We start from the raw sequence: 22,379 nt of genomic DNA on the forward strand, positions 1-22,379 counted from the left end.
CAGGAGGGTTCCTGTTTCTCCACATCTTCGCCAGCATGTATAGTCTCCTGATTTGTTCATTTTAGCCACTCTGACTGGCTTAAGGTGATATCTGAGTGTGGTTTTGATTTGTATTTCCCTGATGAGGAGTGACGTTGAGCATCTTTTCATGTGCCTGTTGGCCATCCGGATGTCTTCTTTAGAGAAGTGTCTATTCATGTCTTCTGCCCATTTCTTCACTGGATTATTTGTTTTTTGGGTGTGGAGTTTGGTGAGTTCTTTATAGATTTTGGATACTAGCCCTTTGTCCGATATGTCATTTGCAAATATCTTTTCCCATTCCGTTGGTTGCCTTTTAGTTCTGTTGATTGTTTCCTTTGCACTGCAGAAGCTTTTTATCTTCATGAGGTCTCAATAGTTCATTTTTACTTTTAATTCCCTTGCCTTTGGAGATGTGTCAAGTAAGAAATTGCTGTGGCTGAAGTCAGAGGTTTTTCCTGCTTTCTCCTCTAGAGTTTTGATGGTTTCCTGTCTTACATTCAGGTCCTTCATCCATTTTGAGTTTATTTTTGTGAATGGTGTAAGAAAGTGTTCTAGTTTCATTCTTCTCCATGTTGCTGTCCAGTTTTCCCAGTACCATTTGTTAAAGAGACTGTTTTTTTTCCATTGGATATTCTTTCCTGCTTTGTCAAAGATTAGTTGGCCATACTTTTGTGGGTCCAATTCTGGAGTCTCTATTCTATTCCATTGGTCTATGTGTCTGTTTTTGAGCCAATACCATGCTGTCTTGATGATTACAGCTTTGTAGTAGTGGGTAAAGTCTGGGATTGTGATGCCTCCTGCTTTGGTCTTCTTCTTCAATATTACTTTGGCTACTGGGGATCTTTTGTGGTTCCATACAAATTTTACGATTGTTTGTTCTAGCTTCGAGAAGAATGCTGGCGAAACTTTGATTGGGATTGCATTGAATGTGTACATTACTTTGGGTGGTATTGACACTTCAACAATATTTATTCTTCCAATCCATGAGCATGGAATGTTTTTCCATTTCTTTGTATCTTCTTCAATTTCCTTCCTAAGCTTTTTATGGTTTACTTTCTTTAATGGGTAAAGGTCTTCTCATAATTTCTGATTCTTCTAGAGTTAGTTGTGGTGAGCTATTTTTATTCTAAGAAGTCACACTTTAAAAATATATTTAAAATTGATTTGTTATAATTTTTAAAGTCTATGCTTTAATTATAGTTATAGCTTATGTGGGCTTATAACAACATTAGACTTTGAGTTCTTGTATTTTGATTGCCATCTGCCTTTATGTTTGAAAGTCAGTTTGTCTAGATATAAAATCTTTGGCTCACATTTACTTTCCTTGAGTATATTAGATATGTTACTCCGTTTTCTTTTGAGATATTGAGATTTGAGATGTTGAGACTTCTGATGGCGATTTGATTTTCCTTCATATTGACTGTCTTGTTTACATGCTCAAATAACTTTTTTTTTCCTTTGAAGTCACTAATTCTGTCAAGAATATATCTCATTCATTAAACACAGAAAAAATGTTTGCCAAAATCTACTAGCTTTTCATGATTTAAAAAGAATCTCAACAAACAAGAAATAAAATAGAACTTCCTCATTCTGATAAAAGACCTCTACAAAAAAAATCCATAGCTAATATCATACTTAATGAGAAAATACCTAATTATCTCTGCTTAAGATCAGAAACAAGAAAAAAAATGACTGTTCTCATAATTTCTATTCAACATTATATTGGAGGTTTTTGCCAGGGCAGTTAGGCAAGAAAAAGAAATAAAGACATCTAGGTTGGAAAGGAAGAAATAAAACTATTTCTATCACAGATGAACTGATCTGTACAGAAAATTCTAAGGAATCTACTAAAAAGTAATTATAAATAATAAACAAGCTCAGCAAGGTTGCAGGTCGTAAAATCAATGTGTAAAGATTGATTGTAGGGGACTCTGGCTGGTTCAGTCAGTAGAGCGTGTGACTTTTGATGCTGGGATTATAAATTCGAGCCCCACATTGGATATAGAGATTACTTAAAAGTGAAACCTTTTTTTTAAAAAAGATTGTATTTCTATACACTAATGAATATTCCAAATTAACATTTCACTTTTATGATACATTTATAGTTGCATCAAAAAAAATACTAAGGTATAAATTCAACCCACGAAATTCAAGAGTTGTACACTGAAAACTAGAAGACACTATTGAAAGAAATTAAAACTCTAAGTAGAAAGACATCCTATATTCATGGATAAGAAGATATAAATTTTAAGATGTTAGTACTTGCCAAATTGATCTAAAGATTGAATGTAATGCTTGTAAGGAAACAGCTATATTTTTTGCAGAAATTGATAAGCCATTGCTAAAATTGATATGGATATGTAAGGGATCCAGAGTAGCTAGCTAAAATAATCTTGAAAGAGGAGAACAAAGTTGGAGGACTCAGGTTTTCCAACTTCAAAACTTGTTACAAAACTGTAGTAATCAAAACCGTGCAGTCCTGGATTAAGAACTGATAGAGATCAATGGAATTGAATTGGGAATCCAGAAATAAACCTTACAACTATAATCAACCAGTTTTTCAGCAAGAGTGCCAAGCCAATTCAATGGGAGAAAGATTAGTCTTGTCAACAAATGATGCTGGGACAAATGGATATCCACATGCAGAAGAATGAAATTGGACCCCTACCACACACCGTATACAAAAATGAACTCTAAATGGATTAGGGAAATAAATCTAACTACTAGAAATATAAACTCTTAGAAAAAACACTGGGAAAAGTCTTCATGGCAGTGGACTTGGTAATGATTTCTTGGCCATGACACTAAAAGGACATTGAATTGTACACTTTACATGGATGAATTGATGATATATGAATATAACTCAATAAAGCTGTTAAAAAAGATATTACATATCTTGGTGATAATTATTTCAGTCAATTTTCTGAATTATATGGTACATATAATTAATTTGTTTCCAGGAAAGTTTCCTTGAATTATAGCTTTGGACATTGTTTTGAAAATGAAAGTCAGAATGTAATAGTAAAAGGAAAGGATATATTTAGATAAAATATAAAATCTACAGATATTATATTACCATAAATTATATGCAGGACTTTATACTTTTGGAGTCTTTATGGTTTGAAGATACAGAAACCAAAGTAAAAGTCACTTAAAAATGGAAATTAATTAATGATGGCAGTGTATTTTTTTTTTTTTTTAGGATAGTTGTAACCAGGCACTCACATCTAATCATGAATTACCTTGCTCTTCTCTGCTCTGGTTTCCTCTGTGATCTTCTTTTTTGGGCATTTCCTTACTAGTTGCGGCCGTTTAGTGGTGTTTGGTTTGAACAAAGGTAACTTAGCAGCTCACTGGAAAGCTTCTCCTTTCCAAATTTTCTCTGAATTATAAGATTTATTTTTGACTGAACAAGGTGGAACTACTTGATCACCTGTGAAGCAAACTGGAATGTATGCTTAGTCCTGCATTGTTCAATATGTGCACTGGTAAATAGTTCTGACTGGTTCCACTAAGGTCACCTGCTCACACATGGAGTGAGGTAGGGGTGGTTGGTCCCAAAGAAAGAAGGAAAGAGACGTTTTCTATCACCAGTAGAAATGGCAGAGAAGCTGGTGGGGCAAAAGTAACCCTTGTGTACAAAAGGAACTTCTCCTTATACCATCATCTGTGGTCTTGCCTCCAGCTCTCTGAGATAGGCAGAAATATCATGCATTCTCTCTCATTTGATGGAAGAAGATACATGAATAAAGTGCTCCCAGAGCCTCTCAGATGGTAAAACAGAGCTTGGACTGGATATATATTTTTATAAATATATAAAAATATTTCTATTTATTATATAAATGTAATAGCATATAAATATAAATATATAGGCAGCCAATTCCACTTGGCTTGGATAAATGGCTGCATAATAATTTTTTTTAATTTCCTTGATTTTGGTTGTCCACGATTGTGTTTTGAGTCCTTTTGGTAAGTAACTAGCTTCCTAGTTAGAGATTTCCAGAGACTGTACCACTTGAAAACCAAGACAGCTTACCACTTTGCTAGCTAGAGTCTCCAGAAACCTACAATTTTCTGTCTCATACTTTAAACACCAAGAGCATTAACTGTTTGCTTTCTTCCCATTTCTGCCCTTGCCTATCTCCATACCTGTGGCCCAGAGGCTCTCTCTTGTTTAAATTTCACCTTCTTTATTCATTGAATTACTTTTCATTTTTATAGATGGTCACTCTCCTTCTGGAGGGCTTTTCCTCCCCGCTGCAGACAGGACTAGGTACCCAAACCGGTACTCCTCTCTGCAGGTCTCTGGCTTAACATCTACCACATCTTTGTCCTCCAATCTCTAAATTTCTTGCAAAGATGGATTGTAACTTGTGTTTCCCAGGGGTCATTATAATGCCTGGTACATAGTAGGCCCCCAGGTGCTCGAAACATTTCTATTGAATAAATGAGAGACTAATGAAAGATAAAAAGTAAAGCTGCATGAACATTAGATGATAAAAAAATTAGCTACAAGACTATAAAGGGTGTAAAGGATTGGCCTGATAAAACAGGTTCATGGAAAGGTGACTCACTGAGAAAACCTGGGGAACAGTGATCCAAATAACAGATATAGTATAAAGGACAAACAACTAGGTATCACTAGTGTTTGGGCAAGAGAAAGAATGAAAGAAATACAAACATTTAAACAATTTTTTGACAGGAAAATGGATTACCCATTTAGAATTGGGCAAGCAGAAAGCTGTCACAAGAAGCTATTACACTTTCTTCAAAGATTCACTTGTTTTGTAAAATAATGATAGCTTTTGTTAGAATAGCACTTTAACATTTGAAAAGCTGTTTGGCCATATAATCTAATTCTGTCATCTAGCAAACATGTATTGAGGGCAGTGAATGAGGGAAGTGTATATGAGTGACAGTTAATATGTGAAGTACAGAGAGAAATAAGACTGTTCCTGCCTTCAAGGAGCTTAGCAGAGTCATAGAGATGAGGTAAACAGTTACATCAGCAAAAGGCATTCTAAAAGAGGTTACGTGGTGGTCCAGAGGAGACGATGAACACTACCAGGTGGAGAGGAGAATGGAAGCTTTGCAGTGGGGATGTGTCATGTAGGGTCAGTAGAGCTTGGCACATAGACAAGGAAGAGAAAGAGGATCCTGTACACAAAGAGAAATGCAAAAGTTGTAGAAATGGTGGGAATGTATTCATGGAACGGTAGACAATGATGGTAGCTGCATATCATTTGATCTTCCTCTTATTCAGAGGTGCAGCCTGGGAAGACTGGTAAGCAATAACATGCAGAAAAGTGACACTGCATAAGTTCTAATGTTGGGTCAGAAAAGGTGATGCAGTTTCCCCCTTTTTGGCTGGAATGTCAGTACATGGAGTCCTATGCTACCATGTAGGAAGTCCATCTGTTTTGAGATGGTCATGCTGAGGAAACATGTGTAGGCATTCAGTTGACACCTCAGCTCAGCCCCCATCAGACAGCATGAGTAGTCACTTTGTGAGGGAGCCATCTCAGACACCCAGCCCACTCAAGCCCCAGCTGACATCTCACTGCAACCACGTGAGAGATCCCAACCAAGAAATGCTCAGTTGGACCCTTTGTGAATTTCCATTAAAAAAAAATGTATTTATTGATCAATGAAACCAGAAGCTGGTTCTTTGAAAGAATTAACAAAATTGATAAACCACTAGCCAGTTTGATCAAGAAGAAGAAGGAAAGGACCCAAATAAATAAAATCAAGAATGAAAGAGGAGAGATCACAACCAACACAACAGAAATAAAAAAACAATAAGGGATATTATGAGCAATTATATGCCAATAAAATGGGTAATCTGGAAGAAATGGACAAATTCCTAGAACCATATACACTACCAAAACTGAAACAGGAAGAAATAAAAAATTTGAACAGACCCATAACCAGTAAGGAAATTGAATTAGTAATAAAAAATCTGCCCCAAAACAAGAGTCCAGGGCCAGACCGTTTTCCAGGGGAATTCTTCCAAACATTTAAGGAAGAGTTAACACCTATTCTCTTGAAACTGTTCCAAAAAGTAGAAATGGAAGGAAAACTTGCAAACTCTTTCTATGAAGCCAGCATTGCTTTGATTCCAAAACCAGACAGAGACCCCACTAAAAAGGACAACTATAGACCAATTTCCCTAATGAACATGGGTGCTAAAATCCTCAACAAGATATTAGCCAACTGGATCCAACAATACATTAAAAAAATTATTCACCACAACCAAGTGGGATTTATACCTGGGATGCAGGGCTCGTTCAATATCTGCAAAACAATTAACGTGATTCATCACATCAATAAAAGAAAGGACAAGAACCATATGATCCTCTCAATAGATGTAGAGAAAGAATTTGACAGAATACAGCATTCTTTCTTGATAAAAACCCTCAAGAAAGTAGGGATAGAAGGATCATACCTCGAGATCATAAAAGCCATATATGAACGACGCAATGCTAATATCATCCTCAGTGGGGAAAAACTGAGAGCTTTCCCCCTAAGGTCAGGAACAAGACAGGGATGTCCACTCTCACCACTGTTAATCAACATACTATTGGAAGTCTTAGCCTCTGCAATCAGACAACACAAAGAAATAAAAGGCATCCAAATCAGCCAGGAGGTCAAACTTTCACTCTTCACAGATGACATGATACTCTATATGGAAAATCCAAAAGTTCCACCAAAAAACTGCTAGAACTGATTCATGAATTCAGCAAAGTTGCAGGATATAAAATCAATGCACAGAAATCAGTTGCATTCCTATACACCAACAATGAAGTGACAGAAAGAGAAATCAAGGAATCGATCCCATTTACAGTTTCACAAAAAACCATAAAATACCTAGGAATAAATCTAACCAAAGAGGTGAAAAATCTATACACTGAAAACTGTAGAAAATTTATGAAAGAAATTGAAGAAGACACCAAAAAAAGGAAAAAGATTCCATGCTCCTGGATAGGAAGAACAAATATTGTTAAAATGTCGATACTACCCAAAGCAATCTACATATTCAATGCAATCCCTATCAAAGTAACACCAGCATTCTTCACAGCGCTAGAACAAATAATCCTAAAATTTGTATGGAACCAGAAAAGACCCTGAATAGCCAAAGCAATCTTAAAAAAGAAAACCAAAGCAGGAGGCATCACAACCCCAGACTTCAAGCTATACTACAAAGCTGTAATCATCAAGACAATATGGTACTGGCACTAGAGCAGATACTCAGATCATTGGAACAGAATAGAGAACCCGGAAATGGACCCACAAACGTATGGCCAACTAATTTTTGACGAAGGAGGAAAGAATATCCAATGGAATAAAGACAGTCTCTTTAGCAAGTGGTGCTGGGAAACCTGGACAGCGACATGCAGAAGAATGAACCGGGACCACTTTCTTACACCATACACAAAAAGAAACTCAAAATGGATGAAATACCTCAATGTAAGACAGGAAGCCATCAAAATCCTCGAGGAGAAAGCAGGCAAAAACCTCTTTGATCTTGGCCGCAGCAACTTCTTACTCAACACGTCTCTGGAGGCAAGGGAAACAAAAGCAAAAATGAACCACTGAGACTTCATCAAAATAAAAAGCTTCTGCACAGTGAAGGAAACAATCAGCAAAACTAAAAGGCAACCGGCAGCATGGGAGAAGATATTTGCTAATGACATATCAGATAAAGGGTTAGTATCCAAAATCTATAAAGAACTTATCAAACTCAACACCCAAAAAACAAATAATCCAGTGAAGAAATGGGCGAAAGACATGAATAGACACTTCTCCAAAGAAGACATCCAGTTGGCCAACTGACACATTAAAAATGCTCCACATCACCATCATCGGGGAAATACAAATCAAACCACAAATGAGATACCACCTCACACCTGTCAGGATGGCTAACATGAATAACTCAGGCAACAACAGATGTTGGCAAGGATGCGGAGAAAGAGGATCTCTTTTGCATTGTTGGTGGGAATGCAAGCTGGTGCAGCCACTCTGGAAAACAGTATGGAGCTTCCTCAAAAAGCTAAAAATAGAACTACCCTACAACCCAGCAATTGCACTACTAGGCGTTGTTTATCCAAGGGATACAGGGGTCCTGTTTCAAAGGGACACATGCACCCCCATGTTTATAGCAGCACTATCAACAATAGCCAAAGTATGGGAAGAGCCCAAATGTCGTCCATCAATGGATGAATGGATAAAAAAAATGTGGTAAAATATATATATATATATATATATATATATATATACACACACACATATATATATACATACACATACACATATATATGTATATATATACGCGTGTATATATTATATATACACGCGTATATATATGTTTATATATATACGCATATATATATGTGTGTGTGTATGTATGTATACAATGCAGTATTACTCGGCAATCACAAAGAATGAAATCTTGCTATTTGCAACTACATGGATGGAACTGGAGGGTATTATGCTAAGTGAAATTAGTCAGAGAAAGACAAAAATCATATGAATTCCCTCATATGAGGACTTTAAGAGAAAAAACAGATGAACATAAGGGAAGGGAAACAAAAATAATATAAAAACAGGGAGGGGGACAATAAAGAAAAGACTCATAAATGTGGAGAACAAACTGAGGGTTGCTGGAGGGGTGGTGGGAGGGGGGATGGGCTAAATGGGTAAAGGGCATTAAGGAATCTACTCCTGAAATCATCGTTTCACTATGTGCTAATTTGGATGTAAATTTTTAAAAATAAAAAATTAAATTTTTTAAATTAAAAAAATAAAAATAAAATATATTTATTTGAGAGAGAAAGAGAGAAAGAGCGAGTGAGCAGGGGAGGGGAAGAGAGAGAGGGGGAGAGAGAGAGAATCCCAAGCAGATTCCATGCTGTCAGCACAGAGCCCAATGCGGGGCTTGATCTCACAACTGTGAGATCATGACCTGAACCAAAATCAAGAGTTGGGCACTTAACCGGCTTATCCACTCAGGCACCCCCTGAATTTCTGACCTCTAAAAAACCATGGACAAAATAAAGTGGTAGTTTTAAGTCACTAAATTTTGGAGGCTTGAGTAGGAGAGAAGTTCTTGTAGGTAAGTGTCTTAAAATAGGTGTTGTTTTTGCCGTCCTAACATTCATTTCTTCTAATTTTGGTGGCAACAGTCTGATTTTTGTGGGTAACCCTATTATTAAGCCATATACCTAAGGTACAGCAGGCCCTGTCCCCCTTTTCCTGGATACACCTGCCTCATCACCATTTTCCTATTAGGAACAGTGTTTGGTTAAGGGATGGGCAAATGACCCAAGGCGGATCATTGTGATTTTGCCTTGTGTTGAAATTAGAAACATATGCCTTCTTCCCAAAGAGTTGCAAAATAATTCATAAGTAAGCCTGAAACTCCTAGGGGGCAAACTTGTTATTGAATAGGAAGAGCCTAGTCAAGAATAACCTCACTATGGAAGAAAGCAAAGCAAAGGGTGGAGAAATTTCTGCTTTCCATTGACATGTGAGCCTTCTGGTCCCATTGTACCTGGTCTATCCAGGTTTGTGTTGTTTTGTTTTGTTTTTTCAGAAGGCAATCTGCCTTTTGATTAAGCCTATTGGAGAGGTGTTTCAGCAACTAGCATCTGAATAGATTCCTGCTATTTTAAGTGGTAAGATCAAGGTCATGGAGGACTTTGTATCCTAGGCTGGTAAATTTGTACTTTGTTCTGTAAATGATGGAGAGTCATATAATAATTTTAATGAGGATCAAGGTGACAAAATGTGCACCTTAGAAAGATAACAGTCTGCCATCAGGCACGTGGGTGGCTTGGTTGGCTAAGTGTCTGACTCTTGATCTCAGCTCAGGTCTTGATCTTAGGGTCCTGAGTTCAAGCCCTCACATTGGGTTCCACTCTGGGTGTGAAGACTACTTAAAAAAAAAATTATATATATATATTTATATATATATATAATATATTACATAATAATATAATTTATATAATATATAATATTATAGAATAATGTATAATATATAATATAACATATAATGTATAATATAATAATATAATATAATAATATATTAATATATAATAACATATAATAATATAAAATAACATAACATGTAATAACATGTAATAACATATAATATATAATAAAATATAATAACATATAACATATAATATATATGTATAATATATATTATTTATCATATATAATATATAATAATATATAATGTACATTATATATATAACTGTAGTGAGAAGAAAGGATTGATGGTAGTACTTCTATAGGGAACAGAGAGATGGGCCGGGAGGACTTAGCATTAGTCTAGTGAGGACCTCATGATGCCTGACCTAACACAGCTGGTGGGACTAGGGACAAGGAGATCTGAGAGCTATTTATGATGTGGAATCAACAGAACTCAGAGACACATTGTGTGTTGGGGAAGAGAAGAGAAATAAGGAGGAATTTTAGATGTCTGGCTTACATACATGATAGATGGTACACCATTAGGAAGGGTATTACCTCCATTTTGTGTCTGAGGACACTGAGACTCAGGAAAGTTAAATGACCTACCCAAGGTTGTGCACCCAGTAAGAGATACAGCCTCCTAGGTCCTCAGGCTTCAAGATTGCTGCCCTGTCGATGATACCAGGGTACTTCTTGTGTTCGGACTGCTATGGGCATTGCAGTCCTGGGAAACAAAGTACCTGGAGCTACTTATTTGTCAGAGCATCACCAAGAAGGCAGTTTCATTAATGGTTAATCTGGGGCCCCTTGCAGTGTCTGTTTTGCTACCAAACCACATGTCTGAAGCAGGGAGTTTGTAACACTCAGGCTTCTGTGGCTGTCTTATCCATGTTTGTGAAAGACGCAAGTGACTTGTTTTCAGAGTTTTTGCATTCCAGCTTCAGAGGCTGTTTATAGACGCAGAAGCGTGAAGGGAGAGGAAATCTCTTCCCTAAGATGGGCCATTGATTGGTACTAAAGACCAAAAAGATATCTCTGCCCTCCTCTCCCCTCCTCTCCCCTCCTCTCCCCTCCTCTCCCCTCCTCTCCCCTCCCCTCCCCTCCCCTCTCCCTCTCCCTCTCCTCCTCTCCCCCTCTCCCCCCCTTTTTTTGAGTATAATCGACACACAATGTTTTATTAGTTTCAAGTTTACAACATAGTGATTTAACAAGTGTATACATGATTCTATGCTCACCACAAGTGTAGATACCATTTGTCACCATGCATCGCTATTACAGTATCATTGACTATATCCCTTTTGCTTTGGTGTGACTTTTCAACAGCTATAGGGGAGAAGGAGAAAGGCAAATAGTAAGAGGGTGATTGAATGGGAGTAAAGGCTTCATTAAGAAGAGAAAGTTAGAACACAGTTAACAGGCCAAGTTGGTTTAGAGGACAGTACAAAGAGAAGGTTTTGAACTTGATGAAAACAGCACCATAGAAGGGGAGGCAGCAAGCTGAGTGGCAGATGCTGGTTCTCAGGCTTTTCTTCTTTCCTGCTAGGGGTGGAGCTCAGGCCCACCGGGCTTGAGCTGGGCTTCACTCCTGAAAGCGAGGCTGAGTGCATGGAAGTCAGAGTTCAGACTTTAAACTTGAGCTCGACCAGAATTCTTATTCAAGATCTGCAGTTAGCTGTATGTATCGACTGTGGCAAATGCTTTCATGTCTCTAAGCCTCATTTTTCTTATCTATGATGTGTAGACATTAATAGTGTAAACCTCAAATAATCTGCCCGGTAGTGATGCCCTTGGCCAGACATTATTATCCCCTTAGGACCAAAATAGAGAAAAAATGAAAAAAAAAAAAAAAAAAACAAAACTGCATGCTAAAAAATACTCTGCTTGATTCTTGGGCTAATAACAAATGTTAGTGTTAAAATGAGTACCTTCATCCTTGTTAATTACTGTAACCAATATTTCATGACTTCCAAGAACATAATTTCATTTTTATTGTATCAATACGGATATTAGCCATAATGTCAGTAATGTTAATATCATCCTCTCCAGAGATCAATCACATGAATCCTCTACTTTGGAGATTTTCTCTTGTCTGCAATATAGAATGGGTGCAATTTGGAGGTTACAATATAGTGATTCAACCATTCTACACGTTACTCATTGTTCATCATGATAAGTGTACTCCTAATCCCTTTCACCTATTTCACTATACTGGAATTAAAAAACTTAAAAAAAAAGAATGGGTAAAATTTTAATGACCACATTATCTTTATCCTTGCCCAAGAAGATTCCATTTGATTCAATTCAGGCACTGTATCAGGTGCTAAGGAGAGAATGAGAAACAGGTTATGTACTTTGTGCTGGAGGGGATGACAGTGTAAACCAGGTAATAGAGAGGGGATCACATGCCATAATCTGAGGTTGAAAAGTATTTATGCAACTCAGAAGAAGAATGTGCTATCTTTAGGTACATGCCCAGCATAATGATTGGTTGTTACAGAAATTGATGAATCTGAGGGAGACTGATTTTTTTAATGTTTATTTATTTATTTTTGACAGAGAGAGAGCACAAGTGAGTGGAGAGAGGGGCAGAGAGAGAGAGAGAGAGGGAGAGAGAATCCCAAGTAGGCTCTGTGCTGTGTGCACAGAGCCTGACACAGGGCTCAAACCCATGAACCATGAGATCATGACCTGAGCTGAAACCAAAAGCTGGATGCTTAACTGACTGAGCCACCCAGGTAACCCTGAGGGAGACTGATTTTATATAACTTCTGAAACCCATCCATGCATTCAAGTTTAGATTTCTTGGTCTCATTCTTCACAATTAAAAAAACACATCAGCGTATTTTATATAGAGAAATATCTGCTCATTTCTGGTTCTATTTTTTAAATTCTTTACCCTCTTGGAGCCACAGTGATCTCATCAGTAATGCTCGGCACCTGAAGATTGCTGTGGATGTTAAATCATGACATGGCGTGCTTAGCCTAGTGCTTGTTATGTGGAGTCCACAAAGTTGATGCTTGTTGACCATAAAACTTATCTAATTTTTTAAAAGTAGGCTCCACGCCCTGTGCAGAGCCCGATGTGAGCTTAGACTCAAGACCCCGACATCAAGACCTGAGCCAAGATCAAGAGTTAGACGCTTAAAGACTGAGCCACCCAGGTGCCTGGACCATAAAACTTATTTAAAAATGCAATTACAAATGGCAAACTTCTGCCAAAATGATCAGTGTATATTTCATAGGTGTCAGGTAGACAGGAAAGCCAGCATCATTTGGAGAAAAAAGAACTAAAGTTCACAGGGCTTCGATGACTTACAACAGGTTGCCCAGCTCTGAAAGGACAGGAGGTGGGGGATTTTCTCCTGGGGCTCCAGCACAGGTGTTGGGGAGTTGGAGGGGCAGTGGCACCAGCAGGCAGCTTCCCCTGGGGACTTCTTTACCTCACAAGGGGATTTTTATCAGATGAGGAAGCTGACCCCCTGGATTGGTGAGACTGTGCACGAGAAGGAACAATCTCAAGGGGCCAGTAGAGAGACCATGCATGAGGCTGGGAAGAGAGGACGGCTGAGAGGTCATGGGCCGTGAGGAAAAATCACAAGTGGGAAGCCCTCAAGCTCTGGGTCAGCTGCATTCGTGCTCAAATATTGACCTCTGCACTTACTACCTGTGTGACTATGTGCAAGTTGTTCACTCTCTCAGCCTGTTTTTCAACTCCAAAATGGAGATAACAAGCCCTTACCTGATCATCAGTGTTAGGATGAATATCATAGGGTTTGTAGAGCACCGATCTAGTCCAGTTCCTTACAAGCTGTTCAGCAAACCTAATTATGGTGACTGCTGTAGTTTTGTTTTGAAGTAAGCCTTGGGTAAACATTTCACCTGTGGAGTGAGACAGCTTGGGTGAGAATTACCCAACCTGGAGGGCTTCCTAACACTGCCAGGAGGCTGTTTGGAAACTAGGGATAGTTTGACAAGGTGTGAGAGTGGATCCATTAAGCTTTCAGCTATTTTGAGAAAGAAGGTGTTGTGGGCGGTAGGCGGTGGGCAGCCCATGGCTGGTCCTTTCTGAGCCCAAAGTGGAGGTGGGGCCCAAAGTGAAAGAAATAGGGCAGTGGGTGACTGAGGTTCAGAGGTGAGGTAGGGGTCAGAAATACATTGTAAATTAATTGCTAAAAAAAAGTATCGATTAGTGAGAATGCATCTTTACCTTTGGAAGCAGCTACATCCTGATTTTTCAGAAAGGCTGTAAATTAAGAATCATACATTAGGGGCGCCTGGGTGGCTCAGTCAGTTAAGCGTCGGACTTCGGTTCAGGTCGCGATCTCGCGGTCCGTGAATTCGAGCCCCGCTTCGGGCTCTGTGCTGACAGCTCAGAGCCTGGAGGCTGTTTCAGATTCTGTGTCTCCCACTCTCTCTCTGACCTTCCCCCACTTATGCTCTGTCTCTCTCTGTCTCAAAAATAAGTAAACATTAGAAAAAAAATTAAAAAAAAAAAGAATCATACATTGGAGGTGAGGGGACAACTGATTGGAGACCTATCATTCTCTTCTCATTGTATTTTATGTTCAACTTTCTGTGCCAAAGGCAGCGACATTTGCTACATTTCATTCTTCTTGGATTGTGGATGCACAACAGACTGGTTTTGAGTTTAAGTCTATTTTTATAATGGTTCAATTTGTTATTCGTATGTGACCTTGCACAAGTCACTTAAATAACCTGTGCTCAATTTGCTCATCTGCAAAATGGGGATATTAGTAGGAACTTGTTTGTAGCCTCTTGGAGAGGATTAGATGAAATTGCTTTGCAAATAATTAAACTGTTGTCTGGCATTTAATATATGCTCAGTAAATATGAGGTCAATTTTTAAAGTTGCGGTCTTAGGAAGATAATTGAGCTTTAGTATATCCTGTGTAAAATCCCCTGTTGGTTGCATGGATTACCTGCTTGCTGTTCCCTGCCAAACATTTAAAAAGAGAAGATGCGAGGGGCTCCCGGGTAGTTCAGTTGGTTAAGCCTTCCACTGAGGCTCGGTCATGATCTCAGGGTTTGTAAGTTTGAGCCCCACATCAGGCTCTGTGCTGATGGCTCTGAGCCTGGAGCCTGCTTCGGATCCTGTGTCTCCCTCTCTCTCTGCCCCTCCCCCGCTCATGCTCTGTCTGTCTGTCTGTCTCTCTCTCTCAAAAATAAATTTGAAAAAAACATTAAGAAAGAAATAAAATAGATACATTAAAAAAATGAGCCTGGGGAGCCTGGGTGGTTCAGTCGGTTAAGTGTCCAACTCTTGATTTCAGCTCAGGTCATGATGTCATAGTTCAGGAGTTCGAGCCCTGTGTCAGGCTTCATGCTGACAGTGCAGAGCCTCCTTGGAGGCTCTAAAATTTTGTCTCTAAATAAGTAAGTAAATTTAAAACGTGGATCTTGGGGCTTTTCAAGTGGGAAGGTGGTCCCACACTAGTTTGGTGTTGGATCTCAGAGGCTGTAAAGTCTACTTTGTGCCCCTTCATGAGTAAAGAGCTACTTGAAACACTGCTTGTACCAAGTGGCATTGTAGCCTCTTCATTTGAATAACCTTTAGGGATGCCTGGGTGGCTCAGTCGGTTGAACATCTGACTTCGGCTCAGGTCATGATTTCACAGTTCATGAGTTCGAGCCCCTTGTTGGGCTCTGTGCTGACAGCTCAGAGCCTGGAGCCTGTTTTGGAATCTGTATCTCCCTCTCTCTCTTTCTGCCCTGCTGCCTCTCTCTAAAATAAATAAATATTAAAAATATTTTTTTAAATAATCTTTAGAAATTTTTTTGAATATAGTTGACACTCAATGTTCAGTTTCTCAAGAGCCACATATGAGTGAAAATATATGATATCTGTCCTTCTCTGACTGAATTTGCAGCAACATGGACGGAACTGGAAGGTATAATGTTTATTTATCTTTGAGACAGAGACGGACAGACAGAGTGTGAGGGGGGAGGGGCAGAGAGAGAGGGAGATACAGAATCCGAAGCAGGCTCCAGGCTCTGAGCTGTCACCACAGAGCCCGACACGGGGTTTGAACTCATGAACCGTGAAATCATGATCTGAGCCGAAGTCAGATGTTCAACTGACTGAGCCACCCGGGCTTAGTATTAATAAATACTAATTTATTAGTATTTTAATTAATATTTTAATTAATACATAATTAATACATAAATCTAAATACATAAATACATACATAAATACATAAATGTAATAATTAATACATAAATCTCTGTATTTATGCGTCTGATTCTGTTTTTTCATTAAACAACCTTTTTTTTAAAAAAAAATATGTTTACAGAAATATTGCAAGCATAGTATAATTTGTACTCAGTTTCCCCCACTGTTAGCCTTTTACTTTAGCTTGGCAGCTTAATCATAACCAATGAACCAAGACTAATGTCAGTGTTAACTAGACACCATACTTGATTTGGATTTTATTAGTTTTTTCCCTAATGCCTTTTTCCTGTCCCAGCATCCCATTCAGGACACTACATGACACGTAGTTGTTGTGTTTCCTTAGACTCCTCTGGGTTGTGACTCTTTCTCAGACTTTCCTTGTGTTCGATGACCTGGACAGTTTTGGGGAAAACTGGTCTTACATTTCATAGAATGTCCCTTTTACCGCAATTTTTCTGATGTTTTACTCACGGTGGGGCTGGAGTTAATGGAATTTTTGGAGGAACACCACAGAGGTAAAGAGTCACTTCATCACATTATATAGAGGGTACCTATTACCAGACTGACTTACCACTATTGACATTGACCTTGACCACAGGGGTGAGACTGTGTTTGTCAATTTCTTTCAAATTTCTTTACTATAAGGCCATTCTTCCCTTCTTCCCATACTGTACTCTTTGGACGAAAGTCCGTAAGTGTAGCCCACACTTCAGGGATGGGAAAAACACCTTCTGCGTTGAGATGTGGTAACAATATCAACCCCAACAATAAGAATATTCATGAATGTGTATGAAAGGCATATTACATGCTAATGGTTATGTTAAATCATAACCTCATCCTCATGGGGAGAAGCCAAGGCTCAGGGAGGTGACCTGCCCAGTGTCCCCCAATGTTACCCAGATAGAAATGACAAAGTCTGAGTCTCAGGTGCACATGTCTTTGATTGGCTCTCTGCTTCTCTCAGTAGGATTTCTGATCTGTCCGGTCTGGTGTTTTCTACCCAGGGAATAAAAGAGTCTCATATATTGTCAGTGATTAGGTATTAGTCTTACCAGGTTTGTGTGAGGTTGGTGTGTGTCCTTATCTACTCCCCAGGGCTAGGGGTACCTCTGACAAGGCTTCTCAGATACCTGAGGATGAGCATTGGTCCCACCACCCCTGGGCCCATCGACATGGTTTAGAATTCAGCCAGGCCTTGCCCCCCAGCCAGGCTGTCACACAGGCCCATCCTTCCACAAAGATACAACTTGTAACAGTGTCGTCTTTTGTCAGCTTTTATCTTATATCGGTGGTGTTCTTTTGCAGTATGGAATATATAACAGCTTTAGTCTTTTTCTTTCTTTTCTTTTACTGTTTTTTTTTTGTTGTTGTTTTTTTAAGACTAGCTGCCTTTCTATTAGGTTCTATAATCCCTTGAGAGAAGAGAGATAAGGTTTTCCTGGTGAAAATGCTGCAACAAATATCCTTGGAGACAAATCTTCGTACACTATTAATGACTTTCTGATTATCTTGCGTTTTTATTATCTGTTCCCCTGTATTTACAGGGGTAATTGAGAATCAACAGCGGCTTTAACTGAGGCAAAGACAATCTCTCACAGAAGATCCTCATTCTACCTGTCCCCGGTTATCTATGGCAGGTTCATAATCTTTCAGAGCCTCAGGTGACACACAGGATTAAAAAGCCTTTGGTGTTCTGTTTATTGTAAGACATGAATTGGTGATGATAATGGAGATTGCCAGGCAAGGAGCAAATAAAGAAAACCGCTTGGGTTCTGAGACCAGACACCTATTCCCCGCACAGCCCCTGGTTCACTCTGTGACTTTAATGAAGTCACCTCTGTGTACCTGTACCTGTCAGGTGTGACACTGGTCCCTTCCTGGGAGAGAAAGTTGGCTGCTATGAATGAAACCAGACTTCTAAGGCCTATGTGGCCCTTTTGGGTGTTGATGCTACAGAGAAGGAAGTATCATTGTTGCTATTCTCCGTACTTGTAGTTATAGCTCAGCTGGCTAAAAAAAAAGCATGCTTCTGGAGACAGTAAGATGCCCGTTTTGGAGTTAGAAATGGGGGGCTTCATCAATAATGTAATTTCCTCTTGACAATTATAGTTTGTTTATGACTAGAATCCTGTTTATAGGTCTGACCCAGGTTCTTACACTGGGGCAGGATTTATCTTGTGTTTCCCAGAAAAATAACACAGCTTGTAAATGAGCGAAGCTCTCTGTTGAGGAAAGGCCACAGAGCTCACAGAGCCGTGCTGGGAAGTCGGAGCTGCCTAGCCAAAACTGCCCGTAATTGCTACAGCTACACCAAGTGAAAACGGCCAGTTTCTAGGGAAATTAATGTTTAATGATAAGCGAGGTGCTTGAAAGAGTAGTTCAAGATGCAATAAATACTCCACAAAGGTAAGTTCTTTTCCCCTCTGGTTTCTCCTTCTGTTTCGAAGATATCCATTGAAGTCAGATGGCCTGGCTCCCTCCCTGCGCCCCCACAGGCCACTTGCACTTCCAAATTTTGCAGTCACTGGCCGAATGGAAGATTCCGACTTCGATCCCCATGGCTGGCTATTCCACGGTGGTTTCACTTTGGACCAGCTCATCAATTTCATGGGTGTGGATATGCTACCTTGGACTGGTCATTGATAATAAGAGTGGTGCAATACACTTATGACTTCATGCTTGGACAGCCCACATGCTTCACGTGCCTTGATCATTGTCACATAAGCATCCCCGAAGCCTCAAGGGCAAGTGGACGGAGTAAGGAGAGCGGAGTTGTGAAGTCAGGAGAGAAGGGAAGAAAGAGGAAACCTGCTTTGTAGTATCGAGATCGGGGCTTGAATCACACCCCCCTGAGGGTCTGAAAACACATACTTTGATTTTGTTGTTCTGTAAGCCTACTTTTTATCATTTACTAGTTAATCTCAAATGCAGAGGCAAAGTCCAGTTGTCACAGATGGAAAATTCAGAAGAGAAATGACTTGCACAGGTGTGGCGAATCACTGGGTCCCAGAACAGAAAACCACAGTTTCCAGAGAGAGTACTGCTGAGTGGACCACTTCTCTGAACATTCCTCAGTGACAGGAGCCATCTCCTGGCCCACCCTGTGGCAGAGATGCATCGAGAGAGGAACGCCTGATGCCTGCAGCAGAGGCCGACAAGAGGGCACGAGGTGAGTTTAGACATTAGTCGTGCCACTTAGCGGCAGCCCCAATATGCCTCCAACATTCTCTGCTTTCTGGTGGATAATAAGGCCAACCCTGCAGGGTCACTGTAAGTGTGGGCTGTGAGCAGTTGTGATTTACAGGGAAAAGCACTGCTGGGTTGTTGTTGTTGTTCAAATGGAGTATGAAATCTAAGGGGAAGACCTTGATTTCTGGGTCAAACAAGATAGACATTTTATTGTATTTTTTTAAAATGTTTGTTTGTTTGTTTGTTTATTTATTTAGAGAATGTGAGCCGGGGAGGGACAGAGAGAGAGAGAGAGAGAGAGAGAATGCCAAGCAGTCTGATGAGGGACTCAAACCCATGAACCATGAGATGGTGACCTGAGCCTAAACCAAGAGTTGGACGCCTAACTGACTAAGCCACCCAGGCACTCCCAGACGGGCATTTTAGAGGCTACGGGGACAAGAACATAAGAGGAGAGACCCAGCAACAGGGCAGGCAAGCAGAGCAAAGAGAACTGAAATGCTTCATAATGGCCTTAATTTAAATTTTGCTGTATGGAATAAGGTTCTGTAGGAAACCTTCTGTAAAAACCCCATTAATTACTAGTGCTTTTGCAGTTGTGTGTGTGTGTGTGTGTGTGTGTGTGTGTTGTGTGTAACAGGAAGGGAAGCAGTGGGACTGAGGCAGGACAGGGCTCCAGGCGGGCCTGAGGAGAGAGGAGTCAGGACACAGGAAGTCTGTTCCCAGCATGCATAATATGTTCAATGGCCTTGACACAGAGCAGGCGCTCAGGAAATGTTAGCCAATGCTGTCGTACTCAGTGTGTGGTCCTGAGTCAAGAACTGTTCAGTTACTGCAGGCATTCTATGGTTATCTTTTCAGTAGATTTAGAGAACAAGAAATCTGGCATTTGTCAAGCTTACCATGGGTCTGGGGCTGTGCTAGGCATATAGTGGAGATAAATCAACATCTGCTTCTCTGTCTCCATAGCCACACTCTTATACTAAATTGCCTTTGAAGGATTGACAGCCTGGATGTAGACAGACTGATGCAACCAAGGGGAGACCATGAGAATCAAATGAGGAATGCTGATAACAGACAGGACTCACTAGTGGCTATTATCCTCAGTCATGCTTGGCAGCCTTGCACAGTCTCCTCACCTTGCCTGAGAAAGCCAAAGTTCTTTCTGTGGAACGTGAAGTCTATATGACTGGCCCTTGGTGACCTTTTTGACTCCTTCTTCTCCTAGGTTCCCCTCACACCCTCCATTGCAGCCACTGTGGCCTCCTTCCTGTGCTGCTTTCAGAATAGAAACAGAGGTAATCCCAGATTACCTCTGCCTCAGGACCTTTGCACTCGCTGCTCTTTGCCTGCCTCAACTTTCCCTCCAAATCTAAACAGCTTACTCTCTCACTTTTTTCAGAATCTGTTCAGATTTTACCTTCTCAGAGAGTCCTTCCTTCTCGTTATCTAAAACAGGGACCCTGAGCCCCATCACTCTACACCCAAGCCTGTAGTGGTTCTTCACAATTTTTATCCCTTTTGGACATATTCTTTGCTTGCTTGTTGTTTTCTCTCTGCCTTCCCCACCAGGATGAAACCTCTGTGTGAACAGGCAGCCTTTCTTTTACCATCGAACCCTTAGCTTCCAGAAGAGTGCCATTTCAGTGTTTGGGCCGTATTCCACAGCAACACTGTAAACCTACAACTAAGGGGTTATATAAAACTGAAAAAAAATTCATAAAACAATATTCTTACTACCTGCTAGGCACTGTGATATTTTCTATTCTAGTTCTTTTTTTTAATTTTTAAATTTTATTTAAATCCAAGTTAGTTAACATATAGTGTAATAATGATTTCAGGAGTAGAATTTAGTGATTCATCGCTTACGTAGAACAACCAGTGCTCCTGGTTGGTCACACCTGACTCATTAAGAGGAACAGAAATGTCCATTTATTGAGCAACTACCATGTGCCAGAAATTTTGTGGGACATACTAAGCCCATATTTCTTTAATCTTCACAAACGAGATGTTCACCATCCACATTTTTCAGAGGAGCAAATGAGGTTAATTACATGCAGGTACCTATGAGGAATTAATCAGCAAGTCATTTCTTGGCAGCTCTGAACATATCATGGCATCCCAGGTCTCTATCTTTCTTCAGGAAAGTCCCCTTTTAACTGTCTGAGTGCTTTTCTTTGGCATTGTATAATCACTGCATCAGGATAGCGTTTCTTGGAAAAATTGATGACACTATTTCCTCAAGAAATAGTCATTGACCCAAACTTTAACACCTCTTTGTTCTTTCATCTATTTCTAAAAATCCTCAGTGTCTGTATCCGTGCAGACATATTGCCATTCCAATTTCCATACCATCTAATTCAATAAAGGTAACAATAACAGCAGCTCTGTGAGGCAGGGGATACGTAGAAATTTTATTATTTAGTCCTGAAGTGAAGATCTATGAAATCGAGTCAGTTGACATTCATATACAATAAATTAACACAGCATTTTAATAATTCACAAGAAGTTCTCAGGTGCTGTGTCCATGAGAATAATTAACACCCCCCTGCATCTATGCACTTGGCAAGCTTCTCCCACAGCCTCCTGATTCGAATTGTGAAAATACATTTCCACAACCTGCTTGCCAACATAGGGCTGTAAAATGCAGCACTAAGATTCCAAGCTTGGGCTAATATTAGCACGTGCCTCTGTGGATCCTCCTCATTCCTTCTGCAGACCACAATGGCAGGGTTCTGTGTTGTTTCCATGGGTCTTAGGAAAGAACTCATTGCTTTGCCCCAAGACTGTTCTGTCTCCATTACTTAACTTTTTCTGATAGAGCATGAAGAGACTGAAAAAGAATGTAATTGGATTGTAAACTCACAAATGATTTGGCCTTGACAAACGAAATGACTCACTCTTCCCATGTCCCATTACCTCTTCCAGCCTTGATCTTTACTCAAACTTGTTCTCCACCTGTCATGACTGTCCCTTTTCTCTGGAGGGCTTGTTAAAACACAGA

General features: G+C 39.8%; 1 protein-coding gene across 1 annotated transcript in view; it reads left to right on the forward strand.

Annotated features, from left to right (window-relative positions):
- Positions 1–19,306: 19,306 nt before the first annotated feature.
- PPP2R2B (protein phosphatase 2 regulatory subunit Bbeta) overlaps positions 19,307–22,379 on the forward strand; it is a 509,803-nt gene continuing 506,730 nt past the window's right edge. Inside the window, exon 1 of the mRNA XM_019414213.2 lies at positions 19,307–19,355. Within this exon, the coding sequence (XP_019269758.1) occupies positions 19,322–19,355 (34 nt within the window). The 5' untranslated portion in view covers positions 19,307–19,321. The remainder of the gene's footprint in view (positions 19,356–22,379) is intronic.

The sequence above is a fragment of the Panthera pardus genome, unplaced genomic scaffold (assembly GCF_024362965.1).
Source record: "Panthera pardus isolate Hobbes unplaced genomic scaffold, ASM2436296v1 HiC_scaffold_2, whole genome shotgun sequence".
Taxonomy (NCBI): Eukaryota; Metazoa; Chordata; class Mammalia; order Carnivora; family Felidae; genus Panthera; species Panthera pardus.